The sequence below is a fragment of the Candoia aspera genome, chromosome 16, assembly GCF_035149785.1.
Source record: "Candoia aspera isolate rCanAsp1 chromosome 16, rCanAsp1.hap2, whole genome shotgun sequence".
NCBI classification, from domain to species: Eukaryota; Metazoa; Chordata; class Lepidosauria; order Squamata; family Boidae; genus Candoia; species Candoia aspera.
Window position 1 is genome coordinate 8,908,599 of NC_086168.1, and position 20,686 is coordinate 8,929,284.

Sequence of the window (20,686 nt, forward strand, 5' to 3'; positions counted from 1 at the left end):
CTCCACTATGGGGCGGGCCAAATATCTTAGGGCTGGATGTTCTGATGCCACGGGGATTCAATTAGATTGGATCAGGAACTACCAGGGAGTTGGGGGTTTAATCTTTCTTCATCACCATTTTTCCCATAAATGCTAGCTACTGTATTAACAACAACTTTGGGGAGGAAATGTTTAAATTGGGAAACTGACCCTGTGAAAGAGTTACATCATCCTTCTTCAAAGTTTCTTCTTCTGCTTGCTGCTTTTAGTGCATGGCCTTCCATATCTCAGCTGTTCCTTTGCTTTGGAGATGCACCTTTCCTGGTTGTAGACCTGAAAATAGGAAATGAAGACTTTTGTCTCTGTGCTTGAGAAGGGTGCCATCCCTTGCACTGTTTCATGCCCTAGCCTGGTTCTGAAGTTCTTAGTAAGCATCTCTGAGGTTGCATTGCCATGACCATATTGTTCTAGATTTGGAAAAACCTTTCAAGAGTCCATCATTTAGAAGTTTCTGAGTCAGGAGGAATGGTTGAAATTTGGGTGCACAGTATCCTTGAAGAGGTCATCTCAATGATAGTGAAAGTGTGATTTCTGGCTGCTCTCCATTTAGCACTGTGTCAACCCTTTGTTCACAGGGTCATAGGTTTCATAGAATCATAGAACAGAAGAGATGGAAGGGATCTTGCTCAGTGTACAGATCCACTAATACAGCTATAGGATCCAGAGATGGGCACCTACAACTCTGGGTACAGGTTTTTTGGTGGGGCATCACCATACCCCAAATCCTGTCCAATGGTACTCGTGGCATATTTGAATAAGATTTCCCAACATTTGGGGGTAGACGTTGCAATACAATTGTTGTGTTAATGTAAATTAGATGTGATGTCTAGTTTTCCAACAGCGGGCTGGACTAGATTAAAATGGGGTTGAATAGTTTGAAGGTTAGTATGTTATAGGTAACCTTTGCATGTTGTGCAGATCAGGCCATCAGCTTAAACACTCCTATGGTTTATTTATTTGGGCATAGTATGGTAGTTGAGTACAGATATTGTCCTTTGTTAAGGTGGATTATGCATCTTGTGTGAACCCCCTTTTTTTTCCCCTTTAAAGAAAAACAACCAGAATATATGCTTTTTTGCTGAAAGGAGGGGGTGGGGCCTTCAGCTTCAACAGAGGCAACATCATTTTCGTTTTGGCTCTTAGTATCTTATGTGAAGAGGAACTGAGGAGCCTTATGATGAAGGTGAAAGAAGAAAGTGCAAAAGCTGGCTTGCAGCTAAACCTCAAAAAAACCAAGATTATGGCAACCAGCTTGATTGATAACTGGCAAATAGAGGGAGAAAATGTAGAAGCAGTGAAAGACTTTGTATTCCTAGGTGCAAAGATTACTGCAGATGCTGACTGCAGTCAGGAAATCAGAAGACGCTTAATTCTTGGGAGAAGAGCAATGACCAATCTCGATAAAATAGTCAAGAGCAGAGACATCACACTGACAACAAAGGTCCACATAGTTAAAGCAATGGTGTTCCCCATAGTAACATATGGCTGCGAGAGCTGGACCATAAGGAAGTCTGAGAGAGGGAAGATCGATGCTTTTGAACTGTGGTGTTGGAGGAAAATTCTGAGAGTGCCTTGGACTGCAAGAAGATCAAACCAGTCCATCCTCCAGGAAATAAAGCCAGACTGCTCACTTGAGGGAATGATATTAAAGGCAAAACTGAAATACTTTGGCCACACAATGAGAAGACAGGACACCCTGGAGAAGATGCTGATGCTGGGGAGAGTGGAGGGCAAAAGGAAGAGGGGCCGACCAAAGGCAAGATGGATGGATGATATTCTAGAGGTGACGGACTTGTCCCTGGGGGAGCTGGGGGTGTCGACGACTGACAGGAAGCTCTGGCATGGGCTGGTCCATGAAGTCATGAAGAGTCGGAAGTGACTAAACGAATAAACAACAAATCTTATGTCAGTGGGATTCATTCAATTGTCTCTGAATTGCGCAAATAGGTGCTTTCCCTTGTGTGTGTTTATCTTGAATTAAGTGTTAAATGGTTTCAATGGGTCTGTGTTCTGGTTCTTGGGAAGAAAAAAAAAACACTCTCTCAGTATCATTTTTGCTCTGCCAAAAGAAGACTTAACCATGGCTTGACAAACTACAGTTGTCAGAGCCAGCCTTAGAAGAAGCTCCCCTTTTCTTCTCCTTTTGAATGGAGAAAGTATGATGGGAAGGTTAGGCAAGGTTAATGGGTTGAGGTCAAAAATATTTGTGTGTTTGTGCACGCGCACACACACACACACACACATATTTACACACTTTCCCATGGGGTGTTATTTCACTGTAGCATTCCATTTCTTACCATTTTTAGATGCTGGAGTAAATTCTAGCATACCACAGAATCTCCCAGGCATAAACAAATGGCATTTTCTTAGTTTGACTAAAAGAAGCAAGACATCATGGGTGGATGTGCATTACTCAACAAGTTTAAAAATAATTTCCTTTCTCAACTGTGTGCGTTTCCCCCTTCTCACCCCTCTGCGCTTGCTTGTTTTGGCTGGAGACATTTGGTCCCCTAGTCCAAAATATGTCTTCTCAATCCCTGGGTCTTTCTTCAGTGGAGAGCAGTGAGCCTGATCTTCCCTGTGGCTTATTTTGTGAGGCCGGTTGCAAATTGGATGATAACAGAGAAGTGGTTCTTCCCTTTCTTTTTTTCTTTTTTTCTTTTTTAAGTGGGATGAGGAATCGGCCAAGAGAAATAGGTTCTGTTTGTTTTGTTTTTATTTTCTTTAACTGTTGCTTGAAATGCAGACAGCTTCCTCCTAGGCCCTCCTAGGAAATCAAATCACCATTCCTCCTAAAAGGGGCCCCAAAGTTGAGAGGCACCTTAACATTTCACATGTGTGTTACTCCCAGCCATCTCCTTAGCAAAAGAACGCTCTCTGTTTGGTGCGTTAAGAAACCGACTTAAAACATTAAGGAGATGGCTTGCAGGTTTTTTTCTTTTTTCTTTTTTAATTCCCTGTCTTTATTCTAGTGGTTTATGTGGAGAAGACAAAACGGTTTTTCAGACATACCCACCACCTGTTGCTCCAGGAATGGTGGTCTGTATCATGTTCGGGTGGTAGAACTGTCAGTGAAAGGGTGATAGGAGTAGACATATCCTCCCAGGTTATATTCTAGCAGAAGGAGGAAGAGCTGCAGAAGAGGGATCGGGGAGGAACATGGAGGACAACTCTGAGAGGGTCTTGGAGTTCAAGCCTGGGGATAATCTCCCTCCAGAGATTAGGATGGCCCTGATCCTGTTGGCCTTTCACACTAAAGACCTGGTTCTGTGCCCAGGCCTGGGGCCCCAAGAGTGTAAAGGGCTCCATCTCCTGGTTCCATTAACAACCATTAATAGTGATATCTTCCTCTGCTGATGTGTATTTTAATTTCTATATCTTTGATGAGGATTTGTTTTCAATTTATTGTAAGATTGTCCGCCGCCCAAAGTCACTTGCTGAGATGGGCGGCTCTACAAATTGAATGAATAAATAAATAAATAAATGCCCATCCTTGTTCCAGCCAGTTACATTATTTTAGGGAATGAAACAATTTCTATATTAGAAAAAGGATTTAGATTTGGCTAATAGGATAATGAATATCCTCAAAACAAGGAGGATATGCAACTATCAAGATGACTTTGGGATCTCACATGGGAATCCTCAGTTCAGCAAGACTTTCTCCTTCCTATAGGCAACACCATACAGTATGCACCCACCCTATTACCCTTACAGTTGTGTCCCGATGGTCTCCTTAGTTTGCAAACTTCCATCAGACCCAGCATTGGCTGACGTTGTTTTGGTGCACCTGCCTGTTAAATCAACAAACACAAAAACTGGGAAGCTGTACCTGTTCTTCTGCTCCAGCCTTGTCCAAACAACATTAGACCAGACCCAGCTGAAATAACAACTGCAAAGAACTTCTGGCTTTTAATTTTTTTTTTCTTTAAATTTGCAAAATCCTGCCCATCTCCTCTGCTTTGGACACATAGACAAAGAGCTTAAACTTGAGACCCAGGCCAGCATTCTTGCTGTTCTGGCCAATGAAGCTTTTTTGTAGATTTTTTAAAAATCAAAACAAAAAGATGAGAGCCTTTTCGTATATAATGAAGAAATGGGGAGAGGTCAAAATGTGGAAGAAAGGCAGGATCTAATCAATACACTTGCCCCATGAATGCATTCTGCAATTACCTTTTTACAGGGCCTGTAAAAAAATGGCTTTCCCCTTGCCTGTAAGCTTCAAAAGATGGGAGGGATTGTACAGGACCCGGAAAATGATTTCTCTGGACTTTCCAACAAAGATGAAATTGCTGATGGAATTGCTCACCTTCAGTGGGACCAGTTTGGACCCAAATGAAAATACCTTTCTGATTTCCAGATACTGTAGAAAAGAAGGTCATGTTGTTATCCCTTCTTTTCTCTTATCAAAGTCTGAAGTGAAGGAATGAAGCTATGTAGAGTATTACTAAGGAAGGGCAGCTTCTGATTGAGGCACCCCACAGGTTATTTCAGGCCCTTCTTTGTTTCTTTTGGTAACAGGAGGAGCCCTACCATTAGACAGGGGGAGATGCCTGCTTCAGTAGGAACTAGGAGGTGGCAGCTGGCCAAATGAAGCTGTGAGATCCTGTCCTGGAGGATGCAACCAATTGGCCACCTACCCTGGTCTGCAATCTCTAAACTAGCCTAGTGCCATACTAGTTTTAACTCTCAACCCAACCTGTGTGGCAAATGAATGTTCTTTGCCTTAGGGTGAACAATGTCAGGAGTCAGGGAAAAAGGTTTTCTGTGTATCTATGTCTTTGAAAAAAAAAAAAATCAGGAGGTATCTCAGTTTTAAAGGCTATATGGCTTAATTATGGGAAGCTGCAAGCTGAATGTTCTTACGGTCTTTTAGGCTGCTTTGACTATGCCTCTTTTTTCATGCTGACATTTACATTGCTTTCAGCTTCAGTATATGGAAGATCGTAAATCCGTAACTTGGCAACAACCTTAGGTCATAAACAAGTGTGTGTGTTATTCTCCTTCCTAGATTTGTGTAAAAGGTACCTCAAAGCCTTGTTCACAGGATACACTTGTGAAGAAGGTTGGGATATGAGGTTGGGATCAGCAAAGATGTGTTGTGTGAACAAATGCAAGAAGATGGATGGTTTTGTTGTCCGCTGAAAGGAAGGCAAAGTCTTAGAGTTGCCCAAGAAAATGAAGTTTTGCTTTAGTTTGATTTTTAATTTCAGACTCTCTACAATTGTTGAGTTCGTAAACTTCCTCCAATGGACCACCATGGTTCTTCAAGCTTGTTTCAATGCTCAATATGGTCACTCTTGAGTGAGCACCCCAAGTGGGAGATATCTGGTCTAATATACTAATTTACTCTCAGATAACACTTAATATGTTCATTAGGTGAGTTACCAGATCCACGTAATGCTTGTTGGTGATGGCCAGCAAGAGATGCTCTTTTGGCGTGTGAAAAAGGAGCAGCCTCTAAGAAAGGGTCTCAAAAATAGTTGATTTCTAACATTCTCTTGGCCGTTAGCGAGGCAAAGATGGTGGAATGGGCTATTTAAACAAGACTGTTTCATCAACTTTGTTTCTAGTGCACACAGGTTTGGCACTGGAAGGCCAGCAGAAGGAGGTCCACCAGGGCTGGGTGTTCAGACTGGAACGATACCCAGGGAGTGGGGCAGTCAACCTCGGGGCATCACAAACGATTAAAAACAAAGGAGTTAATAGGAAGGTTCATCTGAGAACACAGATTAGGCCTTATTATTGAGCTTTTCTATTTGAATTATTTCTTCCCTTCTGGTCCCCTTTGTGTAGAAGGACATTCTGTTCAATTATCTGTAGAAAAAGAGCGCTGGGTTCCCAGCCACCTTCCTCTTTGCTTGGAATAGCCATCTGGAATTGGCCTGGTGGAATGGAGCTCTTTATCCATTTTGGGGGGCGTCACTGAAAATATTCTCAAGTCTTCTTTCTGTGCCCTGCCACCTTTCCCTCTTTCTCCTTTAAAAGAACAGTCTACAGGGTTTGATAAACGTATCTAAAACAATTTGTTGCAGCAACAATGCCGTAACTAAATAGCCACTAATTTCAGCCTTCGTTATCATCTTTAAAAAACACCAGGTTATAATGGATGTAATTACTAGACAGCTTTTTCCTCTTCCTCTTCCTCTTCCTCTTCCTCTTCCTCTTCCTCTTCCTCTTCCTCTTCCTCTTCCTTGGACAGAATCCAGAATCTTATTTCTTCATGCTGCATGAAGAAGATGGGGCACAGATATTGTGACTTAATTTTAAAATGTAAACACCCAGCAGCTGGGTAGTTGTCATTTAAAATTAGCAATACATGCTCACTTCAGGCTGGCTTAATATATATTGCCATTTATAATCCAAACACACACTCTCTCTCTTCCCCCCCCCCCCGCTCCAAACTAAAAATGGGGGAGGGGGGAGTTCAACATTCCATTGACCCAAACGACAGCAATCATAATACTAATATCAATAATAGTTGTAGTATGTTCTGCTACTACTGATAATGTCCTTCCTACATGGAGCTTTGAGAGTTGGGGGATCTTTCAGTTTTGCTCCTTAAGGCTCTCACTCTCCTAGAATTTAAGAAGGTGGTAGAGTCATGCCTCTTTCCCTAAATTTTTAATTATTTTAATGATTGGTTTTAATTTGAGTAGTAATTTGAAATTATTTTGTTTTGGTTTATGCTGCATATTGCTCATCGCTGTAAGTTGTCCTTAATCTTGCAATAGACAGAAAGGTGGGTGTACACTGGGTTGCTGCAAGCTTTAATACTTAAATCAGGAAATAGAGCCTTCTGGGTGGGTTTGGAATCTCTGGTAAAACCTTTAAAGCTAACTGGGGCAATCTTATAAACCGGGGGTCCCAAATATTACAACACCATGAACCCTCCCCCCCAAATGATAAAAGGAATTTGTACAGCCCAACTCCCATGAATAAAACTAATGACCTTATTAGGGCAAGGCAGGAATAAATCACTTCACCTACATTTTCATCTCTATAGCAGATAAAACAATGACAGAACCTTGCAGCTTTAGACCATGAAACCCTTTCACTGGAAATAACCAAAACAATCCAGTAACATTCAAAACCACATTTTATGGGGAGGATGATTTTGGTAATTTTTGCACAACCCTGCAATCTGGGTTTCATTTAGAAGACAGCCACTCTCATTCGCCAAAGTCGGGGTGGTGGTGGTGGTGGTGAGAAAAGGATAGTTCCTTGTCTTAAGTCAGTTTCTCTTAACCTTTAAATGTCATTGCTTGCAAAACATTGGTAGAAGGCTCAGGATAATTGGAAAGACCCCTCAGGAACTTTGGTCTTGCTTTTGCATCACACTGGAAAGATTGGATAGGAAGGACCTGTGAGGACCTGGGCTACTCCCCATCCATTATCTCTAAGGTACTGTACATGAGCAGTGATGCACATTTGTATGGAAGTCCATGCTGTGTACTAAGCCTGCTTGTGTCCCCTGTAGTATTGCTGCATCTTGGAAATATAGTTTTCCAAGAAAGTAGACATCATGCCCAGTTTCTAAGGGTCCCATTGTCCAGCTGACATCTTTTTCTTGACTTGCAGTGATCTGAAGGTTGGGATGTCATACCATTACTGGGTTTCTGTTCTTTCTGGGGAAGAAGAAAGTGAGCTTTCTCCCCCTCTGGCATACACCCATGGAAAAGGCTACTGTGGTGATGGGATTATTCAGAAGTAAGTATGGATGGTTTTTTTGTGTCACATCTTCTCTATCTAAAGGTGTTGGGTTCCATTCATGTCAAGGATTTGTTCAATATCAGTATTTTTTTCTAAAAAATGAAATCCCGTTGCTTTCAGTGAGAAAGTTTGAGCCCAACCTGATTTTTATCTCATATGAAAAAGGCCATATGATTATTTTTCCTTTTGGGTGGATGGCTGTTTTGCTGAGATTGTGATAGACTTGTTTGTTGAATATGACATGATTCTTGTTAATTTTTCACAGGGGGATAATGCACAAAAGGGCAATGAGTGACAATGTCCTGACAATGAAGAAGGGATTGTGATTGTTTTTCACAGGGGATTTTTGCTGTTGTTATTATTGTTTTTATTATTTGTAGTTAGGGACAGTTGCATCAGTCAAAAGGCTTAAAGTTAATGAGGTATGGTAAAAAATATTCCTTTTTCTCTTGGCCTAGCAATTCCTATTGCATCTGATGAAAGAGAATTTGCTTTCCAAATTTATTTCCTACTGGAACAAAACAAACAAACAAACAAAGCAGATTTCTGGCATTCATTGACTGCTTAGCCAGCTCAATTGAAACCCTAATGGCTTTGGTTAAGCTTGGTTAACTGTAACCTTGGTTAGTCTTTCTGTGGCTTAGCCTAGTGTGTAAACCCAGCCTTGTTGGCGAGTGTATGATTCAGTGTGAGGTGGACTCGGAAAATGAGCTAATTGAGTAATAGAACTAAACATATTGTACCAAAACAACAATTTATCTATGAGATGAATGACTGTCCCATGTGAATATTCTGTATTTCACTCCATATTCATCCTCCCTCCAATAGCCTGTAGTTTCCTTGACTTCCCATGCTTTCATTCTGAGAAACCAGGAATTTTTCCATGGGATGTTCTCTGGTTGGAAAGTGCGGTCATACAAGGAGGCTGCAGATGATAGAAAGGGGTTTAAGAGAAAACCATAAAATCAATTCAAAAACAAAATCAAGAACTCTGAAGCACAAAGACTGTGCTGGAAAAACAGAAGCCTCTTTTGGGAGACAGGAAATCAATTCAGAAATTGCAAGGCAGATTCTAGCATTGCACAATTCTACACAAATGTCTCCTGTTGTTTGAATGTGTGCTGATCAAAGTTGACTTCTGGTGACTGCCTGGACTAATCCCTGCAGTTTTCTTGGCAAGATTTTAGAAGTGGTTTGCCATTGCCTCCTTCCTAGGGTGGAGAGGGACTGGCCCAAAGTCACCCAGTTGGCTTGTGCTTAAGGTAGGACTAGAACTCACAGCCTCCTGGTTCCTAGCCTGGTGCCTGAACCACTACACCAAACTGGCTGATCTTTAATCAACATTTATTGTATGTTTTTGCTTCCCCGCAAATCCCTATAATTGTTTTATGATGTTTCATCCCGCTTAAGAGACTTTTTTTCAAGCAGCCCCAAAATATTCTACAAAGTACATGAATACGTGAAGGCTGTAACCATTTGTTATCACAAGAAAAACAGAAAAGCTCCCAAACTCATTTGTGCTATCAGAAAATGAGGCATCCCATAAGGATTTATGGCAATGGAAGGCTGCATTTTAGCTGTATTTCAGATTTGCTCTAAAGAAGATCTGCATAACTGAGGAGAGGCCGAAAGGTCCTGCCCTTCAGTAGATGGGTAAAGGTGACAGCTTCTGTAACCATCATCTCTTCCTTTGCCAACCAGCTGAAGCTCCAGTTTATGTTGTTTTAAACTCTAAAGGGTTGATAGCATTTACATTGTTTTGAATGTATTTGCACCGTACTTAACAAGTCTCACTTACAGGGATTTTTATGTAGTCTAAAACATATTTTAAAATGTCTGCTTGCTTTTCTGTTGTTTCCAGCAAACCTATCCCTTTTCTCTTTCCTGTCCATCTTGTCGAGAAGCAAAAAAAAAAAAAAAAAAAGTAAGAAAGACATTAGCTTAAGGTTTAAAGTTCTTCTCTCCAGATCCTCCCATCCTTCAAAATTTATTTTAATAATCTGATTGTTGTAACTGTTGTTACTATTGGCAGAGACCTTGGGGAAGAGTGTGATGATATGAACAAAGTGAATCGTGATGGATGTTCCCTCTTTTGCCAGCAGGAATTATCTTTCAACTGTGTAGGTAAGTTTCGCTGGTGTACTTTCATCGTAAGTGATAGAGTAAACACCATGCCCACATTGTATTGATAATGAAACGGTCAACTGATGGAAAGGAATGTCATTGTTACTATCCATCTAAAGTGGCCTAAAGTAAGATAGCCATCAACATCCATCCAGAAGGCTTCTTGGACTAAGGAGCAACTGTTATGCATGGAACTAGTGTTTTCTTTCCAAGCAGTAAATACAAAAATAAATTCATTTAGTTTTTAAATGGTTGAGCTTTTGGCAGTCAGGCTCTTGAGTTCTTGTATGACTTTTATGTGAGAATTCTCAGAATAACATGAGATTTCAGACAGGAATACTGAAAGGTCCTAAGATATGTTAATCTGTTTGGATTTCAACTTATTTTGAAGTGGAGTCACAGGGTTGAACTATGCTGAGAACCTGGGTACTCTCATTCAAAATTCAGAATGTGATTCAAAATCTTCAATTTTTGCTAATAAATTAAAAAAGAAAAATGGCTTGGCACCAGGTTGCCTGAAGGACTGAATCTCCCCCACTAGAATTGGTCCAACCACCTTGTTCTGGGAGAAGTAACTGGTTGGCCCCCATTTTCAGAAGATTGAGGGAACCTAAACCTGGAAGCATTGTTTTTCCATGAGGAGGGCTGTCATCTAGAATGGTCTCCCATTAGAGGTCTGCCTGTCTTCAACATAATCTGCCTTATGGAAAAAGTTGAAAATAGAGATTTCCCTGAGGAGTTTGGGGGTGGGGGGGCTCTAATGCCATTATTGCGTTGGGATGTTTTAATACCTTTGTCAGATTTTTGCTTGTTTGTTTGATCATTATGCTTGGTTTATTATTGGGAGCCACCAAAAGTCTTCTTCTGTGAACATGGCAGGGTGTGTGTGTGTGAGAGAGAGAGAGGAGCACCGACCAAGGCGCTTCTGCATTGAGAGGATTTGCTGGTGACGTCACTGCTGCCCAGGGGACACCCGAGGGGGCTCCTTTCATGTCCCTGTTATTTTCCCATCGAAGTGGTACCTATTCATCTACTTGCATTTGCATGCTTTCAAACTGCTAGGTTAGCAGGAGCTGGGATAAGTTGACGGGAGCTCACTCCGTCACGCGGCTTGCACTCTTGGGTTTCGAACTGCCGAGCTGCCGACCTTTAAGGTCCTCTGACTTAGCATCTTAACCACTGAGCCACCATGGCCCTTCATCATGGCAGGATGATAGATAGATAGATAGATAGATAGATAGATAGATAGATAGATAGATAGATAGATAGATAGATCTTTAGCCCTTGTGGAAGCTGTGTTGTTATCCCCTTTGTAGGGGCACTGGAGTAAAAGTGGCCATCAGGCTGGTGGAGTCAGCTGACTGAACCTATGGGTAGATGAGTACTGCAGGCTAGATAGCTCCCATGAGGTATAATCCTCAGTCCACCATATCTGTAGCATTACTTGTGCAGAGTAGTCACAATAATGCTGCTGCTACTAAACCTGCTATCAGCTTGTTTTCTAGAATAGTACTTGTTGTGGCCAGTCTGTGTGAAGAGCCTTGGATTTCTCCCCAATTCGGTTGAGACTCAGATATACTGTATAAGGAGAAAGGAAGATTGTGCAGTCTCCATTCCTGGGCTTGTGAGTGGTTGCTGAGGTTTATAGAGTTCTCATGGGTTGCTTGGACATTTGTTTGTTGGGTAAAGAACCATTAAAATAGAAGATACTAGTGCGGTGGGTAGAGCCTAAAAGCATGACCAGGAGAAAGGAGATGTGTTTATGGAAATGATCTCCATGTGAAAAAACTGAAGACTTACCTGGTGTGAGAACACACGGAGTGGGATATATAGTATAAAAGGAATGCTATGTCTGAGGGAGATGGGTGGTGATAAAAAAATGATAAATAAATAAATGTTACTTCTTTTGGTGGTAGGGAAGAGTTACCTTAATGGGGCTCACCTTCTGGAATTTGTCACTCACCTTAAGCTTCTCTGCTAAAGCCTCCATTCATCTTCTCGGAACTGATGGCCTGCCGAAATCTGGTTAGAAATTGCAAATTCCAGGGATTACACCATAGCCCAGTCTGGGAAATGCCAATTCCCGGGTTGAGAGTTCTTCATACCGTTTTTTCCCAGGTGATGCAATCGATCAATCCTTCCTGGTTTCTCTGTGATTACAGCCCTTCCCTTCCAGGACTCTAAACCCTAGAACTGGTTAAAGCTTATCTGTGGGGATCTTTAGGGGTTTCTGGGCTCTGAAAAGCCCAGAAGGGTAAAGAATAAGTCTTTGGGAGCCCAAGATGGGAAAACTGAAGAAGTTGACATCTCCTTTGAGATGCTAATCAGCACCCTCGAAGGGGCATCAAAGTTGCTTTTATCCTTCCTTTTCAGGGATGATAATTGCTTAACCAGATCTCCCTTTTTCTGAGCCTTGATTAGCAATGATTGTCAGCACACAATGGCTGGAGGATGCTTGGAGTGATTCAGGAGATGGGGGTCCAGAGATTTAGCTGTTCTTTATAAATTTCCATCTCTCCACCCCCTCCTCTCCTCCTCCTCCTCCTCCTCCTACTACTACTACTACTACTACTATTGATTTATTGATTTATTGATTTTTCAAATTTTATCACTGCCCATCACCCCCAAAAAGAGGGACACTGGGTGGTTTACAATAAAACTAACATTACACACACACACACACACAGAGTATTTATTTTTACCTCTATTTATATTATTTATTACTGTATTTTATTCTGTGTATTTATGGTTATGGTTTTTAATCGATTGTTGTAAACCACCCAGAGTCCCCCGATGGGAGGAGATGGGCGGGGACAAATTAGACAAATAAATAAATAAATATACACAGTGTGTGTATATGTCAAGGTGTGTGTGTGTCTGTGTGTGTGTGTGTATATAGTTATATATATATATATATATAGTATTATACATACATACATACATACAGTATAATATATATACAGTATAACATTATACTGGGACGCGGTGGCGCTGCGGGTTAAACCGCTGAGCTGCCGATCGGAAGGTCGGCAGTTCGAAACCGCGCGGCGGGGTGAGCTCCCGTTGCTAGTCCCAGCTCCTGCACACCAAGCAGTTCGAAAACATGCAAATGTGAGTAGATTAATTGGTACCGCTTTGGCAGGAAGGTAACGGCGTTCCGAGTCGTCATGCTGGCCACATGACCCGGAAGTGTCTATGACAACGCCGGCTCCAAGGCTTAGAAACAGAGATGAGCACCGCCCCCTAGAGTCGGACACGACTGGACTTTACGTCAAGGGAAACCTTTACCTTTACCTTAACATTATACTATTCCCCAAATTCCCAACTAGCATGGCCATTGGTACCTGCCCACTCAGCAAAAGCTCAACAATAGCTCCGTTTCAGCCCTTTCAACACATCTAATCATTATCAGCTTTGATTGAGAAAAGCCAGCTCTGTTCTATAATGAGACTTGGGGTGTTAGCAACATAATCTGTTGAAGTTCCTGCTAAAACCACTGAAGTCACTCTCAGCTGTCTCAGCCAGCAAGCAGCGGATATGGGGTTGTATGTACCACTAAATAGCAAACCGATAGTTACAGCAGTGGGGCTGCAATTTCAGATTAGGCCATAGTTGGCCTTCAACAGTGGAAAGGCAAGCTCTAGAATCATGGGCTGCATTCAGCACCGTGCTCAACCTAGTTCCCAAATCAGATCATTTTCCTGATATGCACAATGCTGTGAACTGTCAGCTTTAAAAAAATGGGCTAGATACAAGCACACATATGAGGTTAGAACTCATCTAGAGCAACATGTTGTCCAAATGCAGCTCTTAGTTTGCAACTGACCTGTTTAACTGGGTTCTGTGAACATAGTCATAAATTTGGAAGGGTGACAGCTGGCCATCCGTTCTTTGCTTATCTACCATCAGCTCAGGAAAGGCCACCACCTTCTGAGACAGTTCTTATTGTTAGGATGTTCATGATGTTCATGATGAGCAGCCAAAAATCTGCTTCCCTGCAGTTTTTGTCTATTGCTCCAAGCCTTACTCAGCTGCACTTTCTGGATCAGGGAGATCCTGATTTGGAGATTCTACCCCACTTAGCCTGATAGCCCTTGATCGTCCACTCTGTTATAGATTTGTCTAATCCATGCTTCCTCAGTTCAGCAGTCCTCCCAACAAAATATTCCATCATCCCCAGCCAATGGGAACACAATCCTAAGTATCAGGAGAGGCACCAGGTGAAGGAATGCTGATCTGAATCTCTACTCACTGCCCTCTCTGTATTCCCACCTTAGAACATTCCAGAGTTGAGAACTTAACATGCATACTGTTACTCTAGGTTTTCAGGTTACGCTTCATCTGGTCCCTGTAAAGGACCAGCCAGCAAATTCTGGACCTACTTGAGTAGAAAATGGAGATGTTTTTCCTCCTCCTTTGGCCTTAGCAACCAAAGCACAAGAAAAGAGGTGAAGATTTCATTCTTAGCTATGAGAGGAAGATGCTCCTCTCCTCTTCTCAGAGGTGTCACTGCTGCTGGCTGCTGCCCCACTAAGTAGGCAGAGGTACCTGAGAGAGGATTTCCTTTCCAGATCGTCTCCTGCAAAGTTGGAGGAATGGAGGTGATGCCAATCCATCAGATGTGTGTTCCTTTTGTTCCCTATGTCCACCCCATGGTGGTAGGTTGGTTTGTCCTTTTTTAATGGGAGGAATTAAGTGTGTGTTTTGCTCTTGTCTTGCCTGGATATATCATTGTTTGCCTCTGTGCATTCTCAGCTCACAAAGTGTCTTGCTTGTGCCTGTTGGCCTGTAACATAGTTAGCTCCTGCTTATGTTTTCCCTGACCTGTTCTTTGCCTCGAGCCTCCTCCTAATCAGATAAGACTTGGATCGATCTGCTTTAGATCATGGGAGGTAGGAATAGCAGGAACAAAAGTGAATGTGTGGTCTTCTCTCTCTGTCTCACACACACACACACTTTTTTTTTTCTTTTTTCCTATCTTGGTCAGACTGCCCTGGCCTCCTGAAATCCAGGGGCTTTTTTATGCACACAAAAAGCTGAATAAAAGAGAGCAGATCAGATTAATGGTGCTTTGTTCTTCCTGTGCTCACACCAGAATACGGTTCCTTGGCACCTGGCTCCCTTGCTTTTACACATTCTGATGTGGCACCCTTGCCTGAGATGCCCTGAAGAATATGGCTCTGCTCATTTGCTCTAATGTCAGGGGTGCAAAAGTTTTAGTTACAGCTGATTAGTGTTTGTTTGCTTCGTGGTTTCCTTCTCCCCACCCACCCCCACCTTCTTTCTGCAAGTATCTTAGATTTCCCATGTACCACATGCAATTAAAGGCATGCTTTCATGGTGTAATTAAATGCTTGCCTCCTGCATCCTAGCAGTGGGCTATTAAGGAACAGGAAGGATGGTGGAACAGTTAGCTTTTGGTGTGTGATGGGGAACTTAAGGTCTAAGTTACTCTCCTTTCTTAGGATTTTAATCTTTAAACCAGACTAGGACATGGACAGATCTTCAAGTAGAAGAACCTTCAAGGTGATGATGTCTTCTGATATTTTTTTCAGATTTATGGAGGTGGCCACCATACAGGTTTCTTTGGGGGGGTGGGGGTGGAATGACATATCCAAAATACAGAGTTAAACTGACTGATGCTATGTTGCCAGTTAAGATGGTTTGAAACGGGAACCAGACAAATTTGTAGAGGAACAGGCTGTCAGTGGCTGCTGGCCTTGACACAAATGTTCTACCACCAGAGCCCAAGTCTGCACATCCCAAATATTAGGTAGGCTGTGTCCCCTCCTACCCCTGCTTGTGAGATTTCTGGATGCATCTGGCTGGCTTGCGTGATACAAAAAGCTGATCAAGTTGAGCACTTGACCAGGTTTCACAGTTTGTTCTGCATTTTTGACAGGCACCGTTTTCTAAAGGACTATCCCTGGACAAATCTGTGGGGAACCCATCATCTTCTTGTTTGGGTTTCTACCAGCCCTTCTTTCTCTCCTTCCATAAATCTGATTTCCTTTGCCCTTATCTCATTGTTTCAGGAACTGATGATGCATTCAGGGAAACAATGAATATTCACAAGCCCCTGAGCTCTATTTAAGAGGCAGTTCTCTGGGGAGGAATGACACAAATCTAATTTTCTTCATCTTTCCTCCCCTAACCCTCTTTTCATTTCTCATCTCCACTCTTCCAAAGCCTAATTTTGTTAAGCCAATAGGCTTAAAATAAATTGATAGATGACCATCCATACTCATGGCAAAGATGCTTTCTGCTTCTTTGCATCCCCTTCCTTTTACGCAACCACAAGAAATGGGTGTCTCACAGCATTTGTGATGCCTGTTTTCTTCTCCTCACTTCAGTCTGTAAACAAGATTAGAGCAAAGACTTCCTGCTTTACTCATAACCTTAACAACAAACAGTACATGGCCTTTGTTCATCTCTTATTTTCTGCCCTCTTGCAGATGAAAAACAGGAGAATAATAGCCCATTTTAAGCTTTTCTGCTTCCTAGTTCAACCTTCCCAAGTTTTAGACCTATGGGTATCATTGGACAATGGTCTCATTAGTCAGAAGCACTGGCTGGGAAGCCTGGGGTTTGTAGTCCCACAGCACCTGGAGGGTCAAAAGCTTGAGAAAGTCTGCCCTTAATCCATCTTTGTGTGCCCTACAAAAGCCTGCTCTCCTTCTAACTGGGGATTGATTTGTTTAAGAGTATTCCTGGAGGACATGATGATTATGGAGACTACCACATAAGTGGGAAGTAGTATTTGCACATTTTTCTTAGTTAAGAGCAGGTTGTATATGGGTGTGTGTGTGTGCCTGTGAATGTCTTTCACTTTATAATCATATTTCAAGCAATCTGCAGCCTCTTTGGCTTCCTACACTTTAGGTTCAGGTTCAGGTTCAGGTTCAGGTTCAGGTTCAGGTTCAGGTTCAGGTTCAGGTTCAGGTTCAGGTTCAGGTTCAGGTTATCATTGCTAGAGAAATGAAAAGAGAAAGGGCATTTCCGTGTTGTTCAAAGGATTTGGATTTAGATTTAGATCTAGTTAAAAGTTTTAAAACGAAGATAAAAATTAACAAAAACAAATACGAAGTAAAGAAAGAAAGGAAAGTAAGAAAGAGAAAGAATGGAAAGGACCAAAGTGCAGAAAGAAAAGATAAAAAGAAATAGAAAGAAGGAGCTTCTGATTTCCTTTGCAGCCAACACAAGTATAATTACAAAATTATCTCTTACTCTATAGTTACCAAAAAAAAAAAAATGTTTTTTCTATTATCAAATATTTTCTAATCATCCAAATCATAAATCATGAGTCTGTTTTTTTTCTGTTTTTCACAAAAAAGTCCATAAGGGGTTTCCAGTCAGCCATAAACGTAGATGTTGCCTTTTCTCCAATCAAGAAAGCCAATTTAGCCATCTCTGAAAGCTCCATCACCTTCACCAACCATCGCTCCGTTGTGGGGAGTGCTTTCTGCTTTTGAGCCTATAATAATCTTGCTGCAGTTGCCCTATGTAAAAAACAATTTCCCACACCTTGATTAACTCTTCCCGTGGATTTTTGTCCTGTTCAGAATGAGGGAGCAGTGAGGGAAGGCTGCAGCCTGATGGAGGGATGATTAACTGAAAGGGACAACAGTGGAACAAGAAAGTCAGTGGATCAGCATCCATCCAAGGGCAAGCTGAGAATGAGACACAACCAAAAGCCTCTTTTGAAAGGGGAAAAAACCTTCCAGGAAGCTGGAAGACAGTTTCCGGCACCATATTCTGCTCTAGCTAGCAGATCATCAGTGCCTGGCTTTTATTTTTGTTGTAATCTGCCATATGACATAGTCAGAACTTCTTTGCAATGAAAACCTGGGCTTGGCCAGCAATCACAGTGGGGAGTTGACCCTGAATAGACTTTTGCCGTTGGCAGAGGGAGGTTGATGCGGAAGCCAACTTGGTCCAAGAATCTGTAACTCAGAAACAATGCTTGTGCATTCTTGTTCCTTTTTTTTAATAAAATAAAATCAAAATTGGACATGTAGTTATATGATTCTGGGCTTGTTGCCTTTGGATTGATCCCTAAATAAATAATCAGACTTAAAAATATCTCTTTTCCTTGCCTCTTTAATTTTGTCTGGGCTGCATTGTCCCCTCTCCCATTTTTTTTAAAAAAGATGAACTATTGTAGAAGAAAAGATAATTCTGGTGCCAGCACCTCCATCTCAAACTGAAAACAGGATGCAGCCCTGTGGGTCCGACTTCTCTGGTTTGTGCAATGCAGTCCCCGGTGGAAACCCAAATTAGATTCATATTTTTGGGTTTGCACTGCAGTGTGGAAAGCTGTTGTTTTGTTCTGCCCACTTCCTAATGTGGCAGAGGTTTTGCACCCACTTAGCCCCACCTCTTTCTGCTGCTTCTAAAAAATCAGAAGTATCTGTAACAAATAAACAAAAAGAAAGGGCCATTTGTCCACAGGGAACATGCCAGTGTGATGGAGTGGTTAGGTGAAGGATGGATCTCCAGATGTTGGTCTCCCATCGATCCCCTGTGATGGCCTTGCTGGCTCAGGGCCACTGGGAGCTGTAAGGAAAACCTGGAGTCCATCATTCATTTGATAATTAACTCCCTGCTTGAGTTTGAGGCACATCTTCTCTGGGGATCAGACTGAATAGGGACCCCTCCATATGTATCATGCATTGCAGACCACCAATGTAACAAAGAATATCAGGTGAACAACCTGATTTTATGGGATAGCATGCATCTCCATGGCAACTCCCCCCCAACCCAGTGACAAAATATTCCAAGCATTTACAGAGCGAGCACATCAGAGAGAAGGGAAATTTATAGCTATTTTTCCAGGTTTGGGGCCTTTTTTATTGGAGTTTCATCTGAGTCTTCTGGAAAAGACAAGGCTGTGCCAATCCATATTTATAGGTACCTTGAAATTGGACCTAAGATTTTCAGGCGAGCATGCCAGATTATTCAATGTACCCTGTAAAATGGGATGAGTCTATATGAGACGAATGGCCCTGCAGGGGGAATTTTTCTGTCTGGTTCTGATTCAGACGCGGATAAAATAGAGGCCCGCTGAAGCCTTAATGAAGGGACAGATCATTCTGGAGAGAACCTCTCTGTGTGGTCACTAAGAGTCAACACTGACTTGATAGCACATAACCAATCAATCAAAGTCTTAAGAATGACTGATCTAGCTATCTGGCCTTAATGCCAAGCTGCAGTAGAGCAGAGTGGGGGTGTTAGAGACAGAAAAGTATAGTGCCACCCTTGGTTCTAGCTTCATCCAACTATTGTTTCAGCTCCACTCTCCATGTGGACCTCAATAAATTGATACTGAAGGAATGCAGCCCTTGATGGGGCGGGGGGGAGTTACTCACCCATAATCTGTTGCCCAAGAAATAATTCTGATAAATCCCAGGAAACTGTTTAAACCAGACCTGTTTGAAAGAGGATGGTCAGTTTTTTTTTTCCAAAGAAGCAGGTTCATGACACTTTCCTCTCTGCAATCTGTAGCGAGACAGCCAAAACATCAGTTTAACACCACATCTGCTGCTTATAAGAGCTCAGCCAATATCTTATCAGTTTTTCAGCCTTGCCAAGATCCAGTTTGTTATAAGGAACAATGAAAATAAACTCTCTCAGGCCAATTTCATGCATGCCCTATCCAATTTGTAATGAGGAGATAAACCAGGCTCTCTTAGATGAAGCCTTACCATAAATCCATCCTTAAACTACCAAGCAACCTAGTTCACATCACTTGCTATGCCTCAGAAAGTTTAACCAGTTTTAAGATGAACTAAGCTGAGTATTTTGTGTGAATGCATTTGCTACAGGTCTGACTGGGTTGTATGGATGAAGAGAGAGTATGAAGACAGCTTGCTTTTTCATGCTCTGATTTGTCTACATACTCCATGGAGAATGGACTAAGTGCAGCAGAGAAGGTCTGCCAAAGATGGGATGAAATGGAACCGCTACTTCTCTTGATGTGGAAAACTCATCAAGTGCAATCACATTTGCCTTTTTTGCAGCTTGCGTCTGGCTGCTGGATCATGTCCAGGTTATGGGCAGTGATCCAGAAATACATTTTCCCATGTTGAGCCAGTTCTGCACCATCTACTTTCTCTTGCTGTTCTTTTTCTGGTCCAAAACACAAACCTCTGCATTGAGCTCAGGGGTAATTTATTTTCCACTGTGCTACTTTCCTTTTTCCCTCTGTCTTGAGAGCTCGAACATCTTGGATCAGTCCAGCTGCCCTCCTTTAAAAGGGCAACTTGAAATATTTCATAGTGACCTGCCAACACTAAGGTCTTTGTCTTTCCTTAAAAAGAAAACAAGTTCAGAAGAAATACAGTAGTTAAGCTACATTTTCCCATCCTTTTCTGAAGTCTCCCTAATCTTTTCCTGGCTCCCCTAAGCTATGTCACTGGGGCAAGCATTGCCAAAAAGGTAATGGAGGGCAGGGCGTGCTGACTCAAAAGAGCAGAGCTGGAATCCAAGAATGGGCCATGTTCACCGTCTGTGTTGCATTCAGCAAGACTTTTCTTTAATCACTTGGAGGACTTCTGTCTTAATCCAAACATCTCTGTCTCCCATTCCTCTGCTCCCATGAGCTTTGAAGGCTTGGAGCAGAGATATTTATTAAGGTCTTAAACATAATCAGGAACAAATTAGCTGCTGTAGCAGATCCCAAGTTTGGTCCAGATCATTTTGGAAGAATTGCCTCTTCTTCATATGAATTAACTCACCACAATGGAGCAGACGGGTGCTTGCTTGCTTAAACTGAACATATGACCTTATTGCAGGTGCATTGCTGCTCTACTCT

At 42.1% G+C, this 20,686-nt stretch overlaps 1 protein-coding gene across 1 annotated transcript in view; it reads left to right on the plus strand.

Moving 5' to 3' along the window:
* The window catches only part of PAPPA (pappalysin 1), a 118,565-nt gene that overhangs the window by 41,751 nt on the left and 56,128 nt on the right, over positions 1 to 20,686 (plus strand). The window contains exons 8-9 of the mRNA XM_063316193.1: positions 7,618 to 7,746; positions 9,782 to 9,873. Of these exons, the coding sequence (XP_063172263.1) occupies positions 7,618 to 7,746; positions 9,782 to 9,873 (221 nt within the window). The remainder of the gene's footprint in view (positions 1 to 7,617; positions 7,747 to 9,781; positions 9,874 to 20,686) is intronic.